We start from the raw sequence: 24,280 nt of genomic DNA, 5'->3' as shown, positions 1-24,280 counted from the left end.
TGCGTAAAGGCCAGTCCAATATCATCATGTAGGTCTGTGGGCTTGAATGATAACACATCGTTCTTAATATCATGACGGAGGCCCGATGTGAAAAAGTGGTAAAGCAGCTACGGCTGGACGTCGGTTGTCTGATTAGCAAGCTTTTCAAAACGAGAGAGATACTCAGTAACGGTGGAAGTTATTTGAAGCTTGGTTAACAAACTCTCAGGTGATTCGAGTGATTTAGACCTAGAACGAATCGCCAAAGCTTTGGCAAAATGAACCCAACTAATGAGTTGGTGATTTTTGTACAATCCATTGATACCAATCTCTAGCATCACCCACTAAATAGAAAAAACAGAGTCTAAGGCGACTTTCTGTGGTGATGTTGTAAATATCAAAGTATTGTTTGGCTTGGAAAAGCCAACTCTCCACATCGGAACCGTCAAACTTTGGTAGGTTAATAGACGCTGGTTTGTCACGACGAAAAGGGCCAAGTTGATTTTGGGCAAACTGGAGGGTATTTTGTGAAATGGCATGGGTGTGTAACTGGTTTGTAGGAGAAGGTCGCAAAACAGGATTAGGAGGGGCGTTAGACGACTGACTTGGAAAAGGTTGAGAAGGACTCGTTACCGGAGGAGATAGTGTATGAGTGGGAGACTGTTGCTGGATCTGGGTAAGCTGTGTTAGGATGTCTTGAAAAAGAGACTGTTGACATTGAAGTGTGGCATTAATGGTTTCAAAATTCGTGGTGTGAGTAGCCAGTTGCTCGTGAACCAGTTTCATGGCCTCATCCAAAGTTTTCAGACGAGTATTGTGAACGCCGTCACCCATTGGTGGGGAAGGGTCAACGAGAGCACCAAAATGGTATGAATTGACTTTGATTGAATACAAGAACAACTATTACACTGAATAATTAAAACTTAGCTAAATAAAGGTTGCTGAAATTGCAAGAAACAGTAGCAAAAATAACAAGAAAAACAAGAAGGGGAGAGGTTCCAGACTAGTTATTAAGAAAAAAAGAAAAATAACCAAGTTCATACATGAGCCTAACATTCTAACTTCTTTGGATTTGTATAGGAACAACGTGCTACTCTTTCTTAGGATTAGGGACCACGTAATTGTCCAAGTATTTGGGCAATTGTATAGGACGATTACTGCGTCTGGGCCCATCCACTATAGCAGGTGGGTTCATTACACATTCAGTGTGACTTTATTTTATGTAATGATTCATTATTTCATGTTTGTAACTGACTCTTCAATTCTCTTTTAATGGTTGATTTATTGGCTTGTTTAAATGGTCAGGTTAATGGTCATTAAGTCCTTTTTTGACCTTTCAGATTTTTTGGCCATATAACCACTCTTCTTAATGAATTGTTGACATAAAAAAAACCATTTTCTTCCTCTCTTCTTCATAAATTATTTTGGGCTATTGTTTGAGCAAACTTCAAACTTCCAGCCACCATTGCAGGTGTTTGGGAGTGCTGTGGAACCTTGGAAAATCACCGGTCTTAACGATTTGCACCGGAGTCGTGCTAAATTCGCTTTCAAGGCAGTAGCTTACCACGATGCAACGATTTAATATGATAAGTTGATTCTATCCTTTTATTCCATTTCCTAATTGATATTGTTAATATTTCCAACAACGGGATTGAGGGAAAAATATGTGCTTAAGGTGGATTCTTTATCCGTGAGTTTATTAAGGAGATTGAGCTTCTTTTTTTGTTGTGGCTCTTGTAAGGAAGGAGAACACGGGGGAAAATCCACTGGTATAAGAAATTAATGATGAGGGGATTTGTATGAGCTTGGAGCTCCATCTCAGCAAATTTCTTTGTTTAATACAGTCAAATATGAGGTGAAGCACAGTTAGTTTAAAGAGGCAAGAGCGGTCCAAAAAATTAACAGTGGTGACATTTTTATACCAAAATTTAACGAAGGACAAAAGTGATTTATTTCGTATAGTTTAACAACAATATTGACCCCTTTTTTTTTGTAACTAATCTTGTATATTAATCACCAATGCAAGAATTACAAAATCATAGCTTAGCAATATACTTTGCTAGCTATCCTATTACAGCCTACTAGCCAATAAAACTCAAAGCTACTCTTAACTTTTCTATACAAATCTAGTCTTGTGTCAAAAGCTAAGCTATGTAGCAAAAGTCAACAGCCAGAGGGACACCTAACATTACAAACATAGGCAGCTTCTCTAGCAAGACACTCTCCGTCTTTATACCTCTTTTCAAAGATCCGCAGATTCTTTTCATTCCAAATTGCATGAATAACTTCAGCAAAGACATGTTTGAAGATGGTGGCACTTTGAGATTTACCCTTTGTCGAAGAGATAGCCCACTCCACATAATGATCCTAGTTCTGTCTTGTTTTGTGTAACCATGTAAAGATCATTGACCATAGATGTTTTGTGAAAGTGCAGGCAATGAATGGGTGCTCTTTTGTTTTATCAATCTAGCCACAGAAAACACATTTTGGTTCGACTTTGAGGCCCCAACTTAGCAGTCGATCAGTAGTGAGAAGTCGTCCATGAAGATGTATCCATACGGTAAACACAGATTTTGGCCTTGCAGAATTTTTGAACATCAAGAATTTCAAAGGCATCTTCTCATTATCTCTAAGTAGCTGCATATAGATCTATCTAATCACACTCTTTCCAAGTGTAGAATTTATTTGAATTTGTGTCAATGTGTCTCTAGCAGCTAAGATTGTCCTCACCATCCAACAAGCTTGGGGTGGAATGACCATGTCCACCAGTACCCTTTCTTTAATGTAATAGGCATGGATCCATTTGATCCATAATCTATCATTCTTATTTGATAAGTTCCAACATGTCTTTGCTACTTGGTTCCATAGCTGAAGATTAATTAAGTTAAGACCACCTGAAGCTTTAGGGAGGCAGACTCTAGCTCATGTTATTAAGGATTTCTAGGTAATCTCATTTGCTCCAGACCATATATAGCTCCTACAGTAGCCATCAATCAGTTTCAACACCTTTGCAGGGATAATGTTTATCTGAGCCCACAATGCTTGAATCCCAACAAACACAGTTTGAACCACTTGGACTCTTCCAGCATAGAAGAGTTTCTTTGCAGTCCATGATGATACTTTAGTAATAATTCTATCAATAATAGGTTTCCATTGCATAATTGTGACTTTCTTAGTTGACAGAGGGATCCAAGGTATTTGAAAGGTAATTCACCAAGCCCCATGCCTAGATGATGAAGCATAGCATCTTGAGTAGCTTGAGGGATACCACCAAAATACACAGCACTTTTACCCAAGTTAGCTTGCAAACTAGAAGCCTTTGCGAAATCCAAGAAACATCTGTACAGAGCTTGAACTGATTGGAGATCACCTTTTGTGAAAAGAATGAGATCATCAGCAAAACTAATATGTGTGATCCCAAGTTTTTCATATCTGGATGAAAAATAAAACCAGGATTATCCTTCAAACCAGTCATGCTTCTACTAAGATATTCCATGGCTATAGCAAAGAGAAAGGGGAACATAGGGTCCCCTTGTCTCAAACCTTTAGCAGCATCAAAGGGTTTGGTAGTTTCCCCATTAATCAAAACAGTGAAGTTCTTGTTCTTATACATTCAAAAATCCAGGTTAGAATTCTGTTTGGAAAAACAATCTCTACCATTACTTGGCGCAAATATATCCATTCGACAGAGTCATATGCCTTTTGGAGATCAACTTTGAGCATACATCATGTTGGTATGTGTTTCCTAGTATAGCACTATACTAGTTCATGGGCCAGGATGATATTATCACCAAGCTTCCTCCCTGGAATAAAACTAGCCTGGGCCTCACTAATGATAGAAGTCATAAATTTCTGGAGTCTGTTCGCTAGGATTTTTGAAATAATTAAATTTTGCGGTAAGATCTTCTCAAGCTCCAGTAAAGAATCAGAGCATGAAGCTGCAATCTTCTTTTGAATATCAGTTAGCTTTACCCTTGCTAGTACTATCTTGTGACTTATCCCTTTGAATTCATTGTTATTCAACTGTTTTAATTGAGGTTGGAGAGCCTTCAGTTTCAGCCAATTTTTTGCATTTTCCAGTCTATATTGGTTCGGTTCCATTGAACCTTGACCATGGTCAGGAAATTAGGATGATCTGCCCAAACATTAAAGAATCTAAATGAATCTAAATGGAACTTTACCACTCCACTAATTTGGATACAGAGATAATATCATAGGAGTATGGTCTGAAATAGAAGGCAATCCATAATTGGTCTCTACATGACCCAAAGTCATCATACACTCATAATTACCAATAGCTCTATCAATTGTACTCCATACCCTGTCCTCACCTTGTTGCTTATTGGACCACGTGTAGTATTCACCCTTCCATGGCAACTCAGATAGGGATAAGTGTTGCATACAGTTAGCAAAATCTTGGATTTCACCATAAGCAATCAGGTTTCCTAAGAGTCTATCATCAGGATATAATACTGCATTAAAGTCACCAGAAATGAGTCAATGTTGTGTAATGCCCTTGCCAAAAATCTAGCAGATTCTCCCATGAAGATCTTGTCTGCTCCAAGATTTTGTAACCATATACAACAGTAAGTACCACTTCAATATATCTTGTAATTCCTTTTACGTGGCAATGTATGAACTGATCCCCTTTCCTGATAGGGTTGACCTAGTAATGTTTAGCATCCCACATGTCACACCCAGGTAGAGTATGACAGCTCCGACCCGTAGGCCGAAGTCACCCGACTTAACCGTTACTTGGACTTCACGTGCCGAACTCAAAGAATATTTGCTGTGGAAAGGAAAGGTAACATAGAAAAATACTTAATAATCCAACACACATGTACGTAAGTGACCGTGGGTCGGCACACAAAAGTATATCATTAAGCCGACGAGGCTATAAGAAACATATCAAGAAGCCAAAACAAGGCCGACAAGGCCACACATAATAATTACATATCCCACAATGTCCATGAGCCTCTAAGAGCATACTTATATACATATATTAAACTAACAGAAAGTACCCAAAAGAAAGCAAGCCGGAGTAGGGCAACTTGCCGGGCACCGCCGGGGATCCGAGGGTCCCTACGGGGTTGCTCTCGATAAATACCGTCGGTTCGAAGACGAAATGCAGCGTCCCGTGAAATGGGACGTCAGTACGGATAAAAGTACTGAGTATGTAAGGCAGGAGGTAACAACATAATTAAGATGAAATGTGACATTAATATAAGCAAAAGAAAACAGAACATCTGGAAATGACACAAAAATGCAATGCATGATAAAATCATTTGTATGCCCATATCTGTATAAACATATCCGTATGTAATAGATAGTATCCATGCCCGGCCATAAGGCTCGGTGTCATATATGTAAAATCATGCCCGGCCATTAAGGCTCGGTGTTATCATCATTAGCCAGCGTCCGGGCCTCCGCGTCACGGAGCAATATCATAACATGCCCGGCGCAAAGGCGTGGTGTGCGCGTCTACGCGCCATGCCGGCCGATTATAGCGCGCGCACGGTAGTAAAAAATAGTGCAATACATTTATATATACATATATGCCATTATTGGACTGAACTGAAAAAAAAAGGAACTGCGCAGAGTTCCGCTTTCCTTCCGTCGGCGCGCAAGGTTACGAAGGCTACTCTTTTCTTCCGCGATGCGGAAGGAAAGCGCAATGTCCTGAAGCTTTCTGCGCAGAACTCTGTTTTCCTTCCGCAGCAACGTTCTGAGGCTAGTTTTGAGTGAGAAATCAAGGATCTGATTCTTGGACTTTCGGGGTGACATAAGGTCGTTAACCCCCGAATAATTTATGGAATTCATATCGAGTCCAAAGGATTAATCGATGACGACGAGTGAACTAATGTCTTAACACCAATCAAACGACAACGCCTTAAGATTTCAAATACAAAGCATAAGAATGAAATGGAATTGTTATGGGACGCTCGTGTTTATGTACTAATTGGATTCGTGCCAAAGGAAGAGGGAAACGGAAACCTTACATACCTTATCCGTCGAGCCACCACTTAAAGAATTCCTTATATCGAGGCTTGCCCTTCACCCGAGCCTATGTATATATCGAGAAATATATCGTTAATCATATTTTCATCGTCTTTCCATCAACTCATAAATACTAATTATGGAAGACTAAATTTAGGTTACGAAAATTTGGGCAGCATTTCCCCTATATCATATGCTTCCTCCAAATACCAAAACAACTTCCAAACAATACCAACAACATTAACAACAACATCCTCAACATTCCACAAGACAATTACATATATTTTCATAAAAATTTCTCTTCAACTTCATCCATAAGCCAACAACCTCAACACAACAAATTATGACCTTTATTCTTACAAATATTCCTTGATCAAGGTTAATAAAGGAAGAAATTCAGGGATTCATACCTTATATCTACTAAAGTGGCAAAATCTTCAATAATCACTTTAATTCTCACTAACTCTAAGACCAAAACGATATGATAATCGCGACTACAAGTTGTCCCAGCTCTTCGATTAGTACTCCGGAGCTTGAATTTTGCTCAAGATCCTCACTTTTACGTAGTATTTGAGAGCTCTTTTTGGAATCTGAATTTTCTGGAAATTTTTCGAAGTTTTGGATGAAAAAAATGGGGTTTTAACCCTTTATATGAGGGTCGAGGCGGCATCAACGCAGCTGCGCATGACGTAGCAAGATCGTAGCGCCTCGTTTTACTTTACCAGCTCCGTTTGTAACGTCTATAATTCTCTACTCCGATCTCCTATCGACGAGAGGTTTGTTGCATTATAATCTAGACTCAACGAACTTCATTCTAGGATTTTGAAACACCTTAAAACTCCTAACACACATGGAGTTATGCCCCTCCAAAGTTGACTCAAAATCTTGTTTCAAATTTTTCGACAACTTAATTTCCTTGATTTGCTTGGTCCCCGAGCCTTCCATAGATTATTATATGAATTCAAACCCTCGTAACCATGAGATGAATGCGCCACGTCCAGACTTAACCAACTACTGGCCAATAGATTTCTCGTACACAACTATGAGGTGTAACATCCTCCCCCCCTTTTTAAAACATTCGTCCTCGAATGTTGGAGTACTCGAGGGTTAATAATGTTTCCACGGGACGTTAATAAAGTATCTCTCATACATGTCACAAGTCCTAATCACAAGTCCTACATGATACCGTAATTAATGACACGCAGCCATACAATGATTAGAATAATATTCCTCATCTTATTGACTCTTGAGGGGGAATTCAAATATAATTCTTACCTTGTAAGTGACTTGCGGATGCAACTGAACCTTGCAAAAATTCTTTCGGAGTAGTATCATCTGTGATGGGGAATAAATAGGGATACTTGGACCTCATTTACCTTCGGCTTCCCATGTCATCTCTTCCCTATCTTTACTCCTCCATAGAACCTTCACTGAAGCCACGTCTTTATTTCGGAGTCTACGAACTTGTCTATCGAGAATAGCAATTGGCTCTTCCTCATATGTCAGATTTTTCGTAACTTGTATATCATCGACAAAAACGATTACGGATGGGTCTCCCGATACACTTCCTAAGCATGGACACATGGAAAAGCCGGATGAACCGCTTGTAACTCACGTAGCTCCAATTCATAAGCCACCCGTCCTATCTTTCGGATGATCTTATAAGGTCCGATATATCGGGGACTAAGTTTCACTTTCTTACCAAACCGCATCACGCCTTTCAGGTGATATCTTCGAAACACCCGTTCACCTACTTGAAATTCTAATTCTCGTCGCCGTACATCCGCATAGGATTTCGACGACTAGCCGTACGCAATCGTTCTAGAATAAGCTTTACCTTTTCAATAGCACGATGAACAAGGTCGGCCCAAATAAGTTTGCTTCTCCGACTTCAAACCAACCGGCGGGGATCTACACTTCTACCATATAGAGCTTCATACGGAGCCATTTTGATACGGCATGATAACTATTGTTATAAGCAAACTCTATCAAAGGCAAATGATCATCCCAACTTCCTTGAAATCCGGTACCCCAGCTCGTAACATATCTTCTAGGGTTTGAATAGTCCGGCCACGGCTTGCCCGTCGATACATCGGATGGAAAGCCGTACTAAGATTTACTCGAGTACCAAGACTTTCTGAAAAGATTTCCAGAACTTTGCCGTAAGTTTGTGCGCCTACGTACGGAAATAATTGACGGAATGCCATGAAGGCGCACAATCTCCTTAAGATATAGCTAGCATAGTCTTCGAAGATAGGTGGTTCTTGCGGCAAGAAATGAGCTGATTTCGTTAACCTATCAACAATCACCCAAATAGAATCGAAGATTTACGGCGAGAACGGGGTAATCCAGACAAAATCCATATTAATCACCTCCAGCTTCCGTATGTTGGGATCTCCATTTCTTGTAACAAGCCACTTTGGGTTTCGATGTTCGATCTTTTGTTGGCAAGTAGGGCATTGAGCTACAAAGTTAGCAATATCTTTCTTCATATCATTCCACCAGTAAAAGCCGCCGAGGTCATGATACATCTTGGTGGATTCGGGATGAATTGAATACCGGGAGTAATGAAATTCTGACATGATCCTGTCCCGAAGCCCAGTTACATTTGGAACTCACAACCGACCTCGATGTTTGAGAAACCCATTTGAATCCGAGTTCGAAGGCCGAGATCCGATTTTCTTTGCGCTCCCCTCATAATATTAACTAAAGCTGAGTCGTCATCTCTTTGGGTCTTTACGTAGAGGCAAGAGTCGATTGGGATATATTACGTAAAGCAATTCCGGTGTCTTCCGAATCTAGTAAGCGAACTCCCAAATTTGCTAAGCGATGAAGTTCTCTAGTCGCTTCAATTTTTACGTTTGGGCTTTTGCAATAGGCTTCCCATTGATTTACGACTTAGGGCGTAATTTCAATGTTAGCCTTGCCGGGGTGATATAAATCTCGGCGATCGTAATCCTTTAGCAATTCGAGCCATCTTCGTTGCCTCAAATTCAATTCCTTTTGCCTAAATATATCTTGAAGGCTTTTATGGTCGTATAGATATCGACATGAACTCCATATAAATAATGTCGCCATATCTTTAGCGCGTGAATCCTCACCGGCGGCTACAGATCATGGGTTGGATAATTTTCATGTTTCGTAGTTGTCGGGAGGCATAAGCAATCACCTTACCATTTTGCATCAACACACATCCCAGGCCGGTGCGTGACGCATCACAGTATACAGTGTAACCCTCGGTGCCCTCTAGAAGGGTGAGGACAGGAGCAGATATCAACTTGTCTTTCAATTTCTGGAAACTCCGCTCGCAGGCTTCTGACCATTGAAACTTGGCCCCCGCCGAGTTAATTTTGTAAGAGGAGCTGCTATAGAAGAAAATCCCTCTACAAATCTTCGATAATATCCAGCAAGACCTAAGAAACTTCGGACTTCCGAAGCGGTTGTTGGTCGGGGCCAATTCTTAACGGCTTCAATCTTCCGATCATCAACTTTGATACCTTCGTCGGACACAATATGGCCTAGAAAAGCCACTGACGTTAGCCAAAATTCACATTTGGAAAATTTGGCATACAGCCTTTGATCTCGCAATGTTTGCAATACCTTTCGGAGGTGATCAGCATGTTCCCTCTCCGAACGAGAATATACCAAGATATCATCAATGAATACAATAACGAAAATATCCAAGAAGGGTCGGAATACGGTATTCATTAGCGCCATAAATGCAGCAGGAGCATTCGTCAATCCGGACATAACTAAAAATTCAAAATGCCCATATCTCGTTCAAAAGGCATTCTTCGAATGTCTTCCCCTTTTACACGTAGCTGATGATACCTTGACCTTAAGTCAATCTTCGAGAAGCATTTAGCACCCTGTAGCTGGTCAAACAAATCATCAATTCTAGGCAATGGATATTTGTTCTTGATAGTCACCTTATTCAACTGTCGGTAGTCAATACACATTCTTAGTGAACCATCCTTTTTGCGCACAAATAATACCGGTGCTCCCCACGGAGAAGTACTGGGCCTAATGAAGCCCTTGTCTAACAAATCCTACAATTGCACCTTCAATTCTTGCAACTCGGCGGGGGACATATGATAAAGAGGAATAGAGATGGGTTGAGTGTCCGGACACATCAATCGCAAATTCAATTTCCCTTTCGGGAGGGAGGCCTGGTAATTCATCGGGGAATACATCCTGAAATTCGTTAACTACAGGAACGGATTGCAAAGTTGGCGGTTCAGCTTCTGTGCTCCAAACTCGAACCAAATGATAAATATAACCTTTGGAAATCATTTTTCACGCCTTAAGGTAGGAAATGAATCTACCCCTTGGTGCTGGGGTATTGCCCATCCATTTAAGAACTGGTTCGCCCGGAAACTGAAATTTCACAGTTTTAGACCAACATTCCACATTGGCATAGCAAGAGGCTAGCCAATCCATTCCCATGATAAGCGTTGTCAAAGTCTACCATATCTAACTCCACTAGATCGATTGAATTGTTTTAAGACCACATATCATAACCATACACTTACGATAAATTCGTCTTGCAATAACGGGTTCCTAGACCGGAGTAGAAACTAAGAAAGGCTTGGACGAGATTCGGCTTTATGCCGAATTTATCGGCAATATAAGGTGTGATATAAGATAGCGTGGAACCCGGGTCGATCAATGCATAGACGTCGTAAGAACAATACAATACCTGTCACAACATCTGGAGACGACTCAAGATCCTGCCGTCCTGCAAGTGCATAAATACGATTCTGGTTACCGCCGGGAGCAGATGCTTGACCCCTTCCCCTACCTCTACCTGCTGGGGCTGAAGAAGAATATTTTAATACTATATATAAACTTATTTATGTGTCAACAGTCTTTTTATATTTCTTAAAACTTTATATCCAATCAAATATCTGTTATGGACTTGTTCGGTGGTCTTTAGCGCGTTTTATTTACTCTAAAAAAAATTTTATTTTCCCTTCGTTATAATTTCTGGACATATTTGTCATTGTCATCCAATTTTCAGGCATATTTACCCTTCATCTAACTTTCAAGCCTTATTTACCCTTCATCCGTTAAATCCTCATGTCCCTACATAAAAGTACCTACATGACATGCTTTTTTCAATTAAAATCTACTCACCCATTTAAATTGTTTTAACCAAAGCCGTCCGACCCACAGAAAAATAAAAATCAAAAGCTTCGTTGTTCATCCATGATGGGTACGATTTTACCACTCAAATCTTGTTCAACCAACTTATTTTTCTTCATATTCAATTCATATGTAAACAAAGATGTAGAAATAGAATCTCTAATATTACCAATAATAGGTTTAGAGATTTTGACCAAATATTTTAATGCTTTAAGACCTATTTATGACAAAGAATATTATATAGACACACACACACAAAGCATGATTAATCTTAGAATTTAGCAATTAAAAATGAAAAGTTAGATTTTATGCATCTTTTACTCCCTCCGTCCTAAAAAGATTGTCTTCTTTTGATTTGGCACAAAGTTTAAGAAATAAATGAAGGCTTTTGAAATGTGTGGTCTAAAATAAATCTAAAATATTTATGTGACTATAAATCATCTCATAAAATTAAATTATTTTTAAATATATGAAAGGGATATTTTTGTAGAACAGATTAAAAAGAAAAGATGGGTAATATATTTGGATAGAGGGAGTACTTCTTTAGCGCGTATTTTTACAACACTTGCCACTGGCCGCCTACCCTACTGGACGCCTTGCTCTCTTTCTCAGGCGGAGTCGATATATAAGTTGAACTTCTTCTTTCCCGATAGAGCTCTCTATACCCACCCCCTACGAATTTTTTCTTTTTTGGAGTTCTTTTTTAGTACAGATTTTGTTTGATTTGAGTTTTGTGGAAGAGGACAACAACTACAATTCCAAAAGTTGTCATTGAATTGAAGACTTAGCTTAGATTCATATGACTACGGTTTTGGTGGATGTGGTCAGTGTTGCTCCCAAACGCACACGCAAGTATACGCGGTAGTACAAGTAATATAGACTGTTAAGTCCAGATATCGATCCCACAGAGACTTAGATTCTACCGTTAAGCTAATTCAAATTCGGATGAAATTATTCAAGAAAGTGAAAATCAAGATAGTTGTTGAACTAAACTAAAATTGAAAAGTAAACAATTTGTGATGGGTGTTTTTGTGACTGGGAATATCTTGACAAAGATTGTAAGAATTATCAGATGAGAGAAAGATCTAGGGTTATGGCTTTCGACAATCCAGTTGATCTTCGGATAATTTCACCTATATTATTTCCTGGGTTGCTAGTTGACGGGTTAATTATATTTTGTGATATTCTCTCGAACTACTCACAAGCCTGTAGATGTTACTATAACGCCTATATCTCTATGGTCATCAGAGGTAACAAGAACGCATTTATTTCTCCGTATTCAACTAGTAGGGCTAAAAGGGTATATCTCTATCCTCAGTAGCAAATCGATTAAATCGAACAAACTCTATTTATTCTTATTACGTACGTGAATTCCCTTTCTCAAGTCCAATTCCCGCACCACAGATAGTGTCTAACTATTGGCCAGATAATCAAACAATTAAGATCAAGAATAAATAAGCAACCTAAAATATGGAAAATCAATAGATAATAATTGTCATCAAATCAACTTTCAAGTCTTTCGCCACAACCCTAGAATTTAGAAGTTTAGCTACTCATGATTCGTTCAAGGACAAAAGACTTCATGAATAACCTAGGGTTGAAAAAGAAGAAAAATAAAAGAAACCTAGAGAGAGAAAAAGAGAACGGTGGCTTACAAATCCTTGAATAAATTCCAGCACACGTTCTCAGCAAAATAAAACGTCTATATATAGCCTAAGGTAAAAATAAAAAATAAGGAAACCAAATCCTAGTCGAATCGGGAGACCCGCGCAGAGTTCCGCTTTCCTTCCGCGATGCGGAAGGATCGCGCAATGTTCTGAGGGTTCAAGCTTTCCTTCCGCGATGCGGAAGGATCGCGTGTCTCTGATGCCTGGTTTTGTGTCCGCTTTCTTCACGCGATGCGGAAGAAAAGCAGGGCCTTCTGATCAGTTTCTTTCCTTTTAGTTCATCGGTCTTTGACTCGTCATCTCGTCTACTCGTCGTATGCTTCAAAGTTGCCCACTTAAGCCCAATTTTCTATCATTTGTCGTCTCTGTACCTATACACATGAAATACGACGACATAAGTTCAAATACGACGAATTCATCACAGATTAAGCAACAAAAGTCGTAAGAGTAAGATGTAAAGTGACACGAAACATGATATTTGTGCCAAATATCACCACCCCCCACTTAGACCTTGCTCGCCCTCGAGCAAACACAACCCAACACCAGACCACACTCTAGCCCAATTCATTCAAACAGGTCTGCAACGGGATTCGGCTAGTATGGCTATTTCAAAAGAAAATTTTCAAAACCAAAACAGTAAGCCAATTTGCGAAAGCCATGCCAAAGATTTAAAACCTCATTTTCAGCACCAAAGACCACCTTCCTAACAAACACTTCAATTTTTACCAATTGACCCAACGACACCACGTTAAAGCATGTAAGCAACCTTATGATCAAGGAATCGCCGCTTCACCACTCTATTGCTAATCATGTGCCCTCGCCAAAATAAAGTAGTCCATATCTCTCAAGAATCACATATGTTTGAATCAATGGACATAACATCTTTAAGTACGCTCACTCTCACAAAGAATATCACATGTAAAGTACGACATACCATAGGCTTGCCCGTAGTGTAACCACTCCACTAATACAAGTAAGATGAACCTAGAGTCAAGTAGGACTTCGAGGGTTGTAATGTAGGCTGAGGGACGGGTAGGAATTATCTGGATAATAGTGACTAACCTCCCTAAGCACTTTAATACATATACTTTTACCATTCTCGCACAATTTCTTCATTAGCCCTTATTCAACACCAACCAACCTTTAAATTTCTCCCAATTCACCCATTTTCTTTGTTTAAGCACCATTCTTTAAAAGTCACACAAGTTAGACAGGAAACTTTTTCGCTACATTTTTTTTTTCTCTGTCTTGTTTTTTTTTTTTTTTTTTGGAATTCCCAACTAACGAGTGAATTAGTTCTTTTCATTCGGTGCTCCCATTGTCTTCCTAGATTACAATTAACAACCATTTCCCCTCTTTATTTCACATCCCAACTCTCGTTATACATGTAAATGATTAAAGTGCTCATAGAGTATTTGGATCAAAAATCAAGTTTTATAGAACGAAGGGGTAAAGGCTAATTAACTGCTATCAAAGAAAAGGCTAAAGGCTCAAAAGGGTTAACTAGGGTGCTATTTGCAAGTTGGTGGGATAATTTTTTTTTTTTTTTTAATTTTTAGTGACTAATCAAAGAAACACCTCTATCATTTTCTAGGCTCAACTGAACTTCATTTCGCTTTGTGAACACACAGGGCAAGTTCTAGACGTCAATACCAAACATGGATTCAAATGCAAAATCTTACTCACACATGGCACATAATCAATGCAAGAGGGATCCGGTTGTCCCTCGAATCAAATAACAATGGAAAACAACAGTGCCAAGTGGGTCATACGAGTTACAAAAACCATTTTCAAGTGCTTTCAAGAAAAATGATACAATTTCAAGGCATGCTTTCACAAAAAAATTGCAAGATCACTCATATGCCGATACTTCACCTAATCCGTGCACCTAGCATTTGAATACACCTATCCTAAGGACTAATTTTCCCTCAAGCAGGTTGTCATCCACCCATCATCAGGAAAAGCCCTTTCTATGACTAAAAAAAGAAAAATCTACCTACGCCCGGTTCAAAGGCCCCCCCGGGAAAGAACCGAGGACATAAGAAAACCAAAGGGGGTGGATGATGAATGCCTACTAAAAGAAGTTATCGGAGAAAAATAAGGAAAATAAAATCTTTTTGAATTTTTTTCAAGTTTTCTATTTTTTTTTTCTCGACACTAAGCCGCAAAACTCCTAAAAAAAAAATCCTAAGGCATACTAATCATCATCCGCAACCTCAAAACATGTTGTTACAAACCAGGGACGTATTTTCCCACCCCACACTTAAAATCATGCAATGCCCTCAATGCATGTTATTTGAAAACAAACCAAGCGTAAGTAAGGAAAGAAATACTCCCTGGGGCCCACTAGGGCCTAGTCGTCCTCGTCGCAAAGAGTCCTCCTCATTGCCCTTGCCATCATCTGGCTCGGCGTCCTCTTCTTCTTCGTTGTCATCGCCTTGCAGAAGCGACTCTCCCTCCTCTCCTTCTTCAAATGCAGCCAAGACTCGATCAATCGAGTTTTCATCCTCATCCGCAGGCAGCTGAGATATCTCACCCACAAGTGCCCGAGAATGTGGGGTGTGGGGGTTCTGAATAAACACCCTGGTAAGATCAACATTGAAATGTTCACTTGCAATCATCATCCCCGAGTACAGTTGGGCTAGCACTGTGGATTGGGCGGATCTTTCCTCAGCCGGAGTCAAATGGTGTCCGGATGCACTCGCTGGGGCCATGACATTTGAGATGTCGAGTGAGTCCGTGGGCGCCTCAAGCACTCTATCAGTAGCATAGGCCAACTCATCGTCGAGCCTCATTAAGTAGGTCGTGAGAGTGTTGCCATAACTCAGCCTCTTTGACTTGCCCGCCCGCACTCGTCGCATCTCCGCATCATCCAATACCCAATGTTCACCTGCTTGCCCGGTCATCAAAAAGTACACTATGCACACTCTCTCCTCGGGACCTCGGAGAAGTGGTCGAGTGGCATAATTACGGCGTTTAAAAGGCGCAACCAAACTCGGGCTTCCTACGAAGTTGCTCATGCTCATGCTCCGACTTCCGAAGAGGTCCTGAGTATCGTGCCCATTGAGCTCTGGAGTTGGCTCCACAAAGAGTTTCCCGGATAGCTTTATAATCGGGCCTTCTGATGAATTCTAGCAATGGGTCAATGGGTACATCCGGGACTCCAAGTGCTCCGCACAACGTCGAAGTCGTCAACGGCACCCAATTTTATCGAACAAAGACAGAATCGGGGGTCCTACGGCTTGGCATGCTGGCGTACAGCTCCATGACCAGATCAATGTTCACGGGCCCCGGTTGGTCAAACACAGACGTCCAGCCCATGGCGACGATGCGGTTGTAGATATCCCGAAAATTTTTCTTCAAAGGGGCTCGACTGATTGCCCGCTCATGATTGTAGCCCTTTGAGGTATCAAAACCTGCATACCATGCTTCCCCGTCCCCAGAGAGATGGGGTTGGGGCGTCCTCCTAGACACCGGAGGAATGATGACCGCGGGATGCTTGCCCTTCCCGGATGTTTGCCCTTTGGTTGCTTTGGACGGATTTTGTGCTCGTCCTCTTTTTGTGCCTTGGGAGGAGGAGGCGACAGCTTTGCCTTTGGACTTAGCGTGAACCATCGTGCCTGCAAAACAACGCATTACCAACCAAGAGTACAGGTCAGTAACAAAAGGCAGTCGTGGCACAACCCCACACTTAACCATATGACATGTACTTGAGTCTAGAATGCGTGGTCCCTGTCGATTGTCTTCGGGCCTCGACCCTAAGCAAACAATTTTTTTTTTTAATTAGGGGGGGGGGGGGGGTCACCCCACACTTACGTCAAACTACATTATGAAAACCAAAATCAAAGAAGTTAACTACTCCTACATGACAAGGAAAACAGAGAAAAAAAAAACTAAGTAAGTTATTCCATGTTGTAGGGCTTGGGGTGAAAAAATCACAACTCGCCCATTCGCCCTCACAATTTTGAAATTTATGGTGAGAAGTGGTGCACAAGGGTTCCTATGCTTGGTTAGTGCTTCATTGCTACTCAAGACTTCACAATTTCCACACAAACTTCGTTTAGGACTTTTGTCGAACACCTTGTGGGCATAAAATCATCCCTTCACTTTTGACAACAATGGTGGGTTTGGAAACCCTCCCTTGTGCAAAGGGAATCACATTCTAGCCATATGCACTCCTACTACACAACCAATACCAATCCCCGCCCAAAATTCGCCCAAACCCATGATCATACTTTACAATGACAAACATCAACATCAAGGGGAAAGGGGGAAACGAAAAAAAAAGAGTAGAGGGTGAACCCACTTACCTTGTGATTTTAATGAAGGATGGATGTGATCAACTTGATTTTGTGTTTGTTAGAGAGGGAATGGGAGGGGGAATTTTCGGGTGAGAGGGAAGGGTTTTGAGAGATGAAAACGGTTTATGAAGGGAAGTGAAGGGGAGGGAGTGCACGGATATAACTTAAGAAAAAAAAATTTTACAAACCGGGTCGACCCGCGCGATCCGTCCGCATCGCGGAAGGATCACGGGTCACTGCAGAAGTTCACGCGATCAGTCTGCATCGCGGGTGGATCGCGCACATTGTTATACCCTATTTTAACCGGGGTCAAAATAGTTTACAACATCCCGGTAATTTCGGGGTTAATTATAGTTAAGGGAGTCGCCACCTAATTATTTATGGTGAATTAGGGCACCTAAAGTTAATTAAAATAATTATCTAAAGTTGATTTTTATTTTTTAAAATCTACGAAACCAAATGATTCTAGGTAAGGGTTCTATTAATCTAAAGGGAAGGTATTAGGCACCCTTTAAGATCCGTTAAAGACGGTTAACCGATCGGACTTATGATTAGTTAAAAGGGCTAGTTCTAAAGTTATAAAATTTACTAGTTCTAAAGTTGTGAGATTTATGTACTAATGTTGAACAAATGTTGAGTGTCGGACATCATCTCAAGGAGATCTTCCATTTCTTCATATGTTTTGTTTAAGATCTGCCCTTGAGCTGAAGCATTCAATAGGGCCCTTGATTCATGGTTAAGTCCTTCTACAAAATAGTTGCCAATGATCTCTTTTGGCTGCATGTGATGGGGGAAATCTCGTAGATAGCCCTTGTATCTCTCCCAAGCGTGTGGTAGAGATTCAGAATCTCTCTGGGTGAAGTTAGCAATTCTTCCTCGCAGCTCCTTTGTTTTCTTGGGTGAGAAGAACCTGTCAATGAACTTATTGGATAATATCTCCCAAGAAGTGATAGAACCTGCAGGTAGATTAGTCAACCATTCCCTCACTTCGCCAATCAGTGAGAACGGAAATAAGGACAGCTTCACATAGTCATCGGGAACATCTCTATATTGGAAATTCTCGCTCAATTCCACAAACTGCATCAAGTGCTTATGCGGGTCTTCACTAGACTTACCCGTATATCTTGGCACGTATGTTGCACCAACCGCATCGTTCCTTCTTTTAGCTCAAAATTTTCAGTGATTTCAGGCCTAACAATAGCCTTAGCAATAGTTGCCAGACTAGGCCTAGCATAACTGGAAAGAAGAATTCGTTGTTCTTGTGCTCTTGCACCCTGTTCATCGCCGTCTCTGGCTCTATCCCTTTCTGCCTGTTCAAGAGCGAGTCTTGCTGCTTCGTTAGCCATTCTTCTTTGTCGGTGAAAAGTTCTTTCGATTTCGTGATCAAGATCGACTAACGGTTTTCCCGAACTTCGAGTGCTTGGCATAAACCAGAGAAGCCTGAAGTGACACAAGTAGAACAACGAAAAAGTAAAGACTTGAATAGAAAAACAAACTCAAATTAGAAAAATAGTAAATTTTTCTAAGTCCCCGGCAACGGCGCCAAAAACTTGTTGCTCCCAAACGCACACGCAAGTATATGTGGTCGTACAAGTAATATAGACTGTTAAGTCCAGATATCGATCCCACAGAGACTTAGATTCTATTGTTAAGCTAATTCAAATTCGGATGAAATTATTCAAGAAAGTGAAAATCAAGATAGTTGTTGAACTAAACTAAAATTGAAAAGTAAACAATTTATGATGGGTGTTTTTGTGACTGGGAATATCTTGACAAAAATTGTAAGAATTATCAGATGAGAGAAAGATCTAGGGTTATGGCTTTCGACAATCCAGTTGATCTTCGGACAATTTCACCTATATTATTTCCCCGGGTTACTAGTTGACGGTTAATTATATTTTGTGATATTCTCTCGAACTACTCACAAGCCTGTAGATGTTACTATAACGCCTATATCTCTATGGTCATCAGAGGTAACAAGAACGCATTTATTTCTCCGTATTCAACTAAGTAGGGCTAAAGGGTATATCTCTATCCTCAGTAGCAAATCGATTAAATCGAACAAACTCTATTTATTCTTATTACGTACGTGAATTCCCTTTCTCAAGTCCAATTCCCGCACTACGTATAGTGTCTAACTATTGGCCAGATAATCAAACAATTAAGATCAAGAATAAATAAGCAACCCAAAATATGAAAAATCAATAGATAATAATTGTCATCAAATCAACTTTCAAGTCTTTTGCCACAACCCTAGAATTTAGAAGTTTAGCTACTCATGATTCGTTCATAGACAAAAGACTTCATGAATAACCTAGGGTTGAAAAAGAAGAAAAATAAAAGAAACCTAGAGAGAGAAAAAGAGAACGGTGGCTTACAAATCCTTGAATAAATTCCAGCACACGTTCTCAGCAAAATAAAACGTCTATATATAGCCTCGGGTAAAAATAAAAAATAAGGAAACCAAATCCTAGTCGAATCGGGAGACCCGCGCAGAGTTCCGCTTTCCTTCCGCGATGCAGAAGGATCGCGCAATGTTCTGAGGGTTCAAGCCGTGTCTCTGATGCCTGGTTTTGTGTCCGCTTTCTTCACGCGATGCGGAAGAAAAGCAGGGCCTTCTGATCAGTTTCTTTCCTTTTAGTTCATCGGTCTTTGACTCGTCATCTCGTCTACTCGTCGTATGCTCCAAAGTTGCTCACTTAAGCCCAATTTTCCATCATTTGTCGTCTCTGTACCTATACACATGAAATACGACGACATAAGTTCAAATACGACGAATTCATCACAGATTAAGCGACAAAAGTCGTAAGAGTAAGATGTAAAGTGACACGAAACATGATATTTGTGCCAAATATCAGTTATAGAAAGTGATTACTTCAATCGCCACACTTCCGGTGATTATCTCCTCTTTTACTCTCATATTTCTTGTTTTTACTACTCACTCTGTTTCCGGTCTCAATTTATGTAACACTTTTCATTTTTGGATAGTCAAACAACAGAGTGTTTGAATATTTTAGATTATTAATTATTGTGATTTATGGTATTTTTTATATAGTTTCTAAATATGTATTTTTCAAAAAACTTAGACTATATATCCAAATTTATTGTAAAGTTAAATCGTATATGTTCTATGAGGATTCCGTTAAATTGCATTCAAAATAGTGACTATTTGAATTCGACTGAGGGATCTACCATTACCTTGTGTGTTTCCATCACCCTATACTCACCTCTGTTTAGTAGTTCGTTTTTTCATATATTTGTCATTTGATACTAGTAGCCCCTTAGCGGGAAAATTCTGTAACCCAAGTTTCGGGACTAAAAATATTCTTCAAAATAGACGCCTACAATTTACTTGTAGGAAGGTCAAAGCATTATGTATATCTTGTTAGGATCGGGTGTCCGGGATAGTGCGAATTAGACAAAGCAGTCAATTAAAGAAAATAACAAGGATAATAGGAGATAAAGATTTAACATGGGTCGGTCAACTTGACCTACATCCACAACCAAAAGAGTAGCAAATTTACTAACACCAACGGATAGTACACAACAGAAAAGAAAGTACAAAATTAGAATACACTAATATCCAAAAATCCCAAGAGAAAGGGTTCACACAAGGGTTTTCCAACACAACTCTCTATAAAGAAGAAAACAAACTCAACTAATTGTTCTTTTTCAAATTGGTGTGTTGGAGAAGTGCCCTCCTTTATAGGGACAAAACTTGGCCTCCAAGTTGGGTAAAAAAGGAAAGGGAAATTACCAAAGTTTTCTCCTCTACATCACCAAACTTTTGCTCCAAGAAACACTTGTGACCAAGTAAACTGGCACATGCCAAATAAGGCCACTTCTTACATATCCTTATTATAGTGTAAGAAGAAATTCTTTATTGTAGAGAAACTCTTTTTCTGCGGCTGAATTGCTTGTTAATTAGTAAAAGTATCCAGCTGAATTACAGACTCCGTAATACTTTAGACAGAAAGGAAAATCCTAAAAGAAAAATTCCATGTTTTTCCTTTGCATTAGATTCGCATTAGTACAAGGTTCTTTTGTGAATTTGTAGACACATCTAAATAGAAGAAATTGAGTTTAGAAGAACTTGGTTTTTGACTATATTATGGGTTAAAGAAAGAGAGGGGCATGTTCATTTCAACTGAGTTGCTTCTTGAAATATCTACGTGGCTTCAAACATGCAGCATTTAATGTGCTGGAAGCATACTCTTAACGATTTGGAGTAATATTCTTTTCTACATACAGGTTTATATTAAACTCCAAAACACAAGAGAGTGGCTGCATTGTTAGCTGTTTCAATAGTGTTTTAATTGCTCGAGGCCAACATCAAGCTGGACTTGGGGTGCAAAGATGTATTGCGGTGAGAATATGGAGTCCAATGTTTATTTTCACATACAAGATGAGGCAGAAAGGCTGCTTAAAGAGATTGAACTGATGATGAAGAATGTTGAGAACTCTAAATTGTATGCTGGAATGCGCTTGGATCTCGAACGGAATGAAACTTTTCAACAACATTTGTTTCGCCTTTTAGGCTCTCATTCACATGTTCAGGTGGTAATCTATGCTTTGGGAAGCATGGAATCTGATTTTCATGCACAGTTTCAGCTTGCTGTAGTTCTCCTACTAAAAAGAGATTTTCCCAATTGGATTGACAATATAGAAGTATACGATCCTGTAATGTCTCCAGCTGATATGCTAGTTTTCAGAAAACTGGGTGTTGAGGTTTTGACCATTAATGAAAATTGTAAGAGGCAAGTTCGAAGACCAACAATGTTCTATATGCCTGTTCCTAATAGTTATCTTATCGGAAATCTGTTGGGTGCGAACTGGTCTTCATCTTGGATTAACCAGATTTTCCTATTGACAAACTCATTACGCTGTTTGGCGTCCTCTATTTCAACATGTAATCGGGATGGAGAAACACTGCAACGCCTAGAGAGAATTCTCCCCTTCACTACACAGATTGACATAAAAGTTAGCCATGAGGAGATCTATATTATGTATTTTCAAGATTTGCTTGGCATTTCTTTGACGTGGGTCCCAATATGGACATGGAAGCATCACTCCCTGGTACTGAATTTCCTTGTAATCTTGATTCAAGTTGGAGAATTTATTGGTTGCTCTCACAACACTTGCACTGACCAGATGTTTTTATTTTGTTGATTCAGTGACTAAGATCACAGAACATGAAAGAGAAGACGGAGATCGACCTTGGTTGGATTGGCAAAGGTAATTAGATGTGAGACTAGATACCAAACTTTCCATTTATTATTGAATACAGTTCTCTTATGCAGAGCTAGCTCACTCTGTCAATTGTTGATTCCTGGAAACAAAGGTGTTTCAACTTAGCAGATCGTTAAGTCATTACCCCTTTACTTCTCACTGTGTATGATTATTTCCTTTATTTTCCCTCGTGATAAGATGTGCTTTACACATGCGAATGATTTAAGTTTTAGTTGGAGAATCTAGATTTTCTTGGTTGGATTATGCAAAGTACTTTGCAGTTATTTGCTTACGGGTAGCTATGTAGTGATAGAGATGAGTTAAAGGAATAATAGAAAGGTAAGGTGTAATTCATCCCTAAAGATGTAACTTTTAACTTTCGTGTTGCAGGGATCTTGAAGAAGCATTTTTGGAAGATATGCGGAGCGATATGTCTAGAGAGGAATTTGCGCAGATTCTTGGTGAATATCGCGGGCCTCGTCGTTTAAGATGCAACTCTGTTCCTCCTCCTCTAGGTTGGATTAAGCTAAACATTTATGGGATCGGTGCAGAAGGTGATCAGCTAGGACGATATAGTGGCATCTTCCAGGATGAAACTGGAATGTGTTTAGGTAGGTATAGTGGTACCATTGATGTTGAAGACAGTGTGGTTGTTGGACTAGAGGCCTTGAAGAATGGGTTAGTCAGATGCATGGAAGGAAAGCCGAATGCACAGAAGTTGATTGTGGAGTCCGATAATGTTATACTTGTCCAATATGTTAATGGTAACCCTGAGCCATATGAAATAGCCATGTACAAGTTGAAAGAAATTTTTGACTTGCTGGAACGTATAACTTGTGCAATTTACCATGTGTATGAAGAAGCCAATGAAGCTGCTAGAGACTTTGCTCTGAGAGATGAACGTCACAATCATGAATAGATAGCTCTGATTTCGACTCATGGGGTAGGGTTGAAGCTTTCTAGGTTCGACTAAGTTTCACACGCAAGTTGCATTTCGTGGCAAGTGATGTTGCAGCAGACTGATGCAGACATGGATCACAGAGCAGACACTTCTGTATCTTTCCGACTTCTCATTACCAGGTCTTTTTGTTTGTCAAATGATGATGAATGCAACAATTGGAAAAGGAAAAAGGAAGAGAAAAACAAATGCATTCTGAAGGCAAAGGCAAGCCTTATATGTTATCTAATTTGTGCAAACAGAAGCAATTTTCTTGATCTATGTTAATGTTCATTGAATGTGTTTAGTGGTCTTTGTCTATTTAATTTGACAATATTATACTATTTAAACTAAAGTTTTCAGCCCAACAATGGAAAATACGTACCTTGTTTTCGCTGAGGCAAGAGCGAGATATTTGAAATTATTGAAAAATCAAATAAACTACAGGCGCAAATTAAGGCCATTATAGCTCCTGTACATAAGGTGGTTGTGGACAATGGAGTAGAGGGAAAAGTTTGGTTCTTTATTTTGAGATGATATTCAGTTAGTTTTTAATGTTGTCGTATCTGAGGTGAAGCTCAATTAGTTTTGAGGGACAAGCGTGATTCAAAAAACTTACAGCAACAACATTTTTTACACAAAAATTTAACAGAGGATAGTACGTGATATATTTCACATAGTTTAAAGCGTAATATTGACCCTTTTTCGTTATTTTAAACCCGCGTGTTATGAAGTCCATGGTTTACATCGAAAAAAATATAAAAAAAATATGTGAAGCTTTCAAATACTCATTTAATTATTTGTAGTAAGAATAAGAGTTAATATAATTAAATTTATAAAATTATTTTATGTGTCAAAAGCCTTCTCATGTTTCTTAAATTTGTAGAAGAAATTGCAGGGTTTGCCCTTCAAATGGGCTGATCTTTAATTTTTTCATGTCCCGCGATAAAATTATTTATTTTGAGGGGCAAAATTAAAGCCCAGCACAAAATGGGGCCAAAAGTTGCAAACGACCCAATTTTATA

The 24,280-nt window shown here is 39.6% G+C and overlaps 1 protein-coding gene across 4 annotated transcripts; it reads left to right on the top strand.

Annotated features, from left to right (window-relative positions):
- Positions 1–706: 706 nt before the first annotated feature.
- Positions 707–23,557, top strand: LOC132059367 (protein SENSITIVITY TO RED LIGHT REDUCED 1-like). 4 transcript variants are annotated; one of them, XM_059451959.1, is made up of 5 exons: positions 707–846; positions 1,439–2,539; positions 21,341–22,165; positions 22,264–22,324; positions 22,709–23,557. In XM_059451959.1, the coding sequence occupies exons 3-4, from the start codon at positions 21,446–21,448 to the stop codon at positions 22,264–22,266; spliced, it is 723 nt and encodes a 240-aa protein (XP_059307942.1). In that variant the 5' UTR covers positions 707–846; positions 1,439–2,539; positions 21,341–21,445; the 3' UTR covers positions 22,267–22,324; positions 22,709–23,557. The 4 variants fall into 4 exon arrangements, with proteins under 4 accessions (XP_059307942.1, XP_059307943.1, XP_059307944.1 ...); XM_059451960.1 differs by having other exon boundaries at positions 711–846; positions 1,451–2,539; XM_059451961.1 differs by lacking the exons at positions 707–846; positions 1,439–2,539 and adding an exon at positions 19,947–19,983.
- Positions 23,558–24,280: the final 723 nt, after the last annotated feature.

This window comes from Lycium ferocissimum, chromosome 6 (genome assembly GCF_029784015.1).
Source record: "Lycium ferocissimum isolate CSIRO_LF1 chromosome 6, AGI_CSIRO_Lferr_CH_V1, whole genome shotgun sequence".
Lineage (NCBI taxonomy): Eukaryota > Viridiplantae > Streptophyta > Magnoliopsida > Solanales > Solanaceae > Lycium > Lycium ferocissimum.
The sequence above is the reverse complement of the archived record's forward strand: the minus strand, read 5'-3'. Positions and strand labels throughout refer to the sequence as shown.